At 31.1% G+C, this 2970-nt stretch overlaps 1 protein-coding gene across 1 annotated transcript in view; it reads left to right on the top strand.

The window, feature by feature from the left end:
• LOC106469353 (uncharacterized protein ZK1073.1-like) overlaps positions 1-2970 on the top strand; it is a 29063-nt gene that overhangs the window by 14227 nt on the left and 11866 nt on the right. Inside the window, exons 7-8 of the mRNA XM_013929840.1 lie at positions 537-575; positions 2663-2798. Of these exons, the coding sequence (XP_013785294.1) occupies positions 537-575; positions 2663-2798 (175 nt within the window). The remainder of the gene's footprint in view (positions 1-536; positions 576-2662; positions 2799-2970) is intronic.

Genomic DNA, 2970 nt, shown 5'->3' with positions numbered 1-2970 from the left:
ATTCAAGCCGTCTCCAGCCATTATTAGTCTCAAAGTGGGTTCCTCGTCATCGAATTCAAGTTATCTGTGGTTCTATGGTTTTATTGGTTACAGGAGTCTCTAATAACAATATTTCACCCAGTACTGGACCAGTTCTTACACCGGTAACAGGCAAGACATAGAATTATAGAATGTGATTCAATGAAAGTAATAAACAAATAGGTAATTTGGAAATGAAGAAATTGAATCATTAACTTCAAAAAATGGGACCGATTATTAATTTACGACCATTATTAATGAAAATGACCACTCTAAATTAGGCTTGTATTTGGATTTCTTTGTATAATATATTTTCTTTAGGTACTGAGAAATGTTCAAAAAAAATCAAGTAAAATGGTTTTGTAATATGTATAAGTGTATAACACCTGGTGTATTATTCTTAGTTTTCTATTGTATTACCATTTTAACGAATTAACTCTTCCTAGTACATCAGTTGTAAGTGTTTGAGCATCAATTTTGGAAAAATAATTTACTTATTTTAACCTAACCTCCTACAGCCGGAAGGATATAACAGCTTCAATTGAATCCAGCCTTTCGTAAGTTCACATTTTATTTATTTTTTTTTCAACATCTACTTTTAAAAGATTTTGATTTCAGTTCCAAAAAAATTCAAAAAACAACGCTTTTGAACGAATCAATTTTGTTTATTTAAGTACAAAAAAAATAGGGTAGCCATAATCCTTTACCCAGGTCAATGGAACAAATGATGTATTGTTGTTATATTGATTGCTTTTATTGAATCATTGATTATTTATTGGCCAGACTCTAGTTATCAATTAACAAAAAAAAAGTATAATGACTTTATTAAAGTTTATTCAAAGCCAGGGTAACATAATAATAGGTAGTAAAGATTTAGTTACTGAATCTCAAAGTCAAAGGCGCTAAAGTATGACTGTCTCGCCGGCCGCCAGTTGGACAAACTAGACTTGCAAATATTTTGTTAAAGATTCGGAACAACAAATTTCTACAGCATAAAGAAGTTTTCCCCTGAAATTACTTTAAGTAATTGGATAAGTAAATAATTATGTTAGCCCTTTGTCACTTGGCATACTATAAAAAGTACTTTTCTACATGAACAAAGAGATGTTTTACTTTATGTTATTACAGACAATTATATTCAGTATTACAGTCATTTTCTTCTATTCAGCCAGAAAAAAAAGCACTAAAATAATACTACAAAATCAGTCAAAACATTCCACTGGATTCTCAGATTCTCTGGTTGTTTGACCAGAACCACATAATTATTTACTTGTTACAGCTATTTTTAATCATTTATTATTTTAGATGTTTTCGGTTGTAGTTGTATTTGTTTGTTACATTACTTAGTAGCATGACGATTTTTAGATAGCATTATTTTCTTAGAAAGCAGTTTAGCGTCGGTAAAGCATATATGCTTTGGGTTGTTTCCTACTGAACGACTTTTAGTTTAGCAAAGTATGTATGTCAAAAAAGCGTAGATTTTTCTTTTATGAAATAATAAGACTTCCCAAAGTTAATGCAGGTTCTAAAGCTGAAGTTGGCTGATCTTATGAGACTTTTAGTCTGCACAATGTAATAATAGGTGGCGATATGAAATATTAACTCTTTTACTACTATTCTAAATTACGTTTAAAGACTACGACACTTTCAGCGAGGCGGATGCATGGAGTAATAACACATTTAACCTTCCAGTAAAGATTTGAAGTTTCGGAGTTCACCTATTTCTGTGAGCTCTCTCTAATCTTATTATGACATATATTTCGGCTAATTCTTGAGCTTTAACGTTTTTATACTTCCGGCTGCACGATCCATGTGTTTTGTAAAGTTGAAGTCAGAATAGTTGTTATATACTCCACAGTATAATTAGTAAATTATTTTTCTTTTTATTACATGAAATTTGTTGATTTAATTAGTTTCTATATTTTTACTATTTATTGTACTATATTGTTATTCATTCAATATGTTATTAATATTTTGACGTTTAATGGGCTTCCATTGGCCACTTGGCGTCGTTAGGGAAGGTTATTATTAGGTTTTACTTCTACAGGTTACACTTTTCAAAATACAGGAACTTGGTGATAGTGCATGAAAGAATCATTCAGTTTTTACTTTTTATGTGTTTTGTAGGTAAGGTATATCATATTCTTTATCTAATCTTAATTTCTGTTAGAATGTTATGTATAATATATATTTTTATTATTATGTATTTCATTTATGAGAATTATTTTGCATTGTTGCTTAGTATATGGATTTAGGTCTAGCCTAACCAGCCTAAGCCGACTGAACCCTTTGAGATATTGTTGAGATTACAGCCGAAAATATCGCTAACAAAGCATTCTAATAAGTGTAGGTAAGAATAGAATACTAAATTAACTACATTAATTGCTGGGTTAATGTTTTGTTCTGATCTATGCAGTTAGCTTACTATGATCAGTCGGCCAGCAGAAAAGCTTTGATGTAGGAGAAAAAGGCTTTGCCTGTGCTGTAGAGGTTTTAAAAATATATTTATTTTAAATGTTATTTACGTGACTATTTTTTATAGAAGCTAGCAGTTTTCTTGTGACGTTTCAAAGAGTAACTATTTAATTAATAAACTTATGAGCAATTTTATTTTTCTCAGTCCTACATTTACGCATTTCTGCAGATCCATAGACGTGATGATGGTGACTGGAGCCAAAGCAATCCACATGCAGGCGGTGGAGAATATGGTCATGAGAATGAACAAGCAAAAGACCACGTTATTAAAAGTCGACAGTGTGGGTGACGTCCTTCAGGAAGCGGTGAGGAAATGTGCAGTATCAATGCATTATACATGTATATGAAAATATATGTTTAGTTCCTATTTTAGCTTTTTATTGTTACATGTATGTTTAAAGATTACCGTATTTTTCGGAATATAAGACGGACCCATATTTTGAAGACAAAGTTTTGGGGGGAAAAAAGCTACAGCCA

This window comes from Limulus polyphemus, unplaced genomic scaffold, assembly GCF_000517525.1.
Source record: "Limulus polyphemus unplaced genomic scaffold, Limulus_polyphemus-2.1.2 Scaffold3442, whole genome shotgun sequence".
NCBI lineage: Eukaryota > Metazoa > Arthropoda > Merostomata > Xiphosura > Limulidae > Limulus > Limulus polyphemus.
This window is presented reverse-complemented; position numbering and strand designations above follow the sequence as displayed.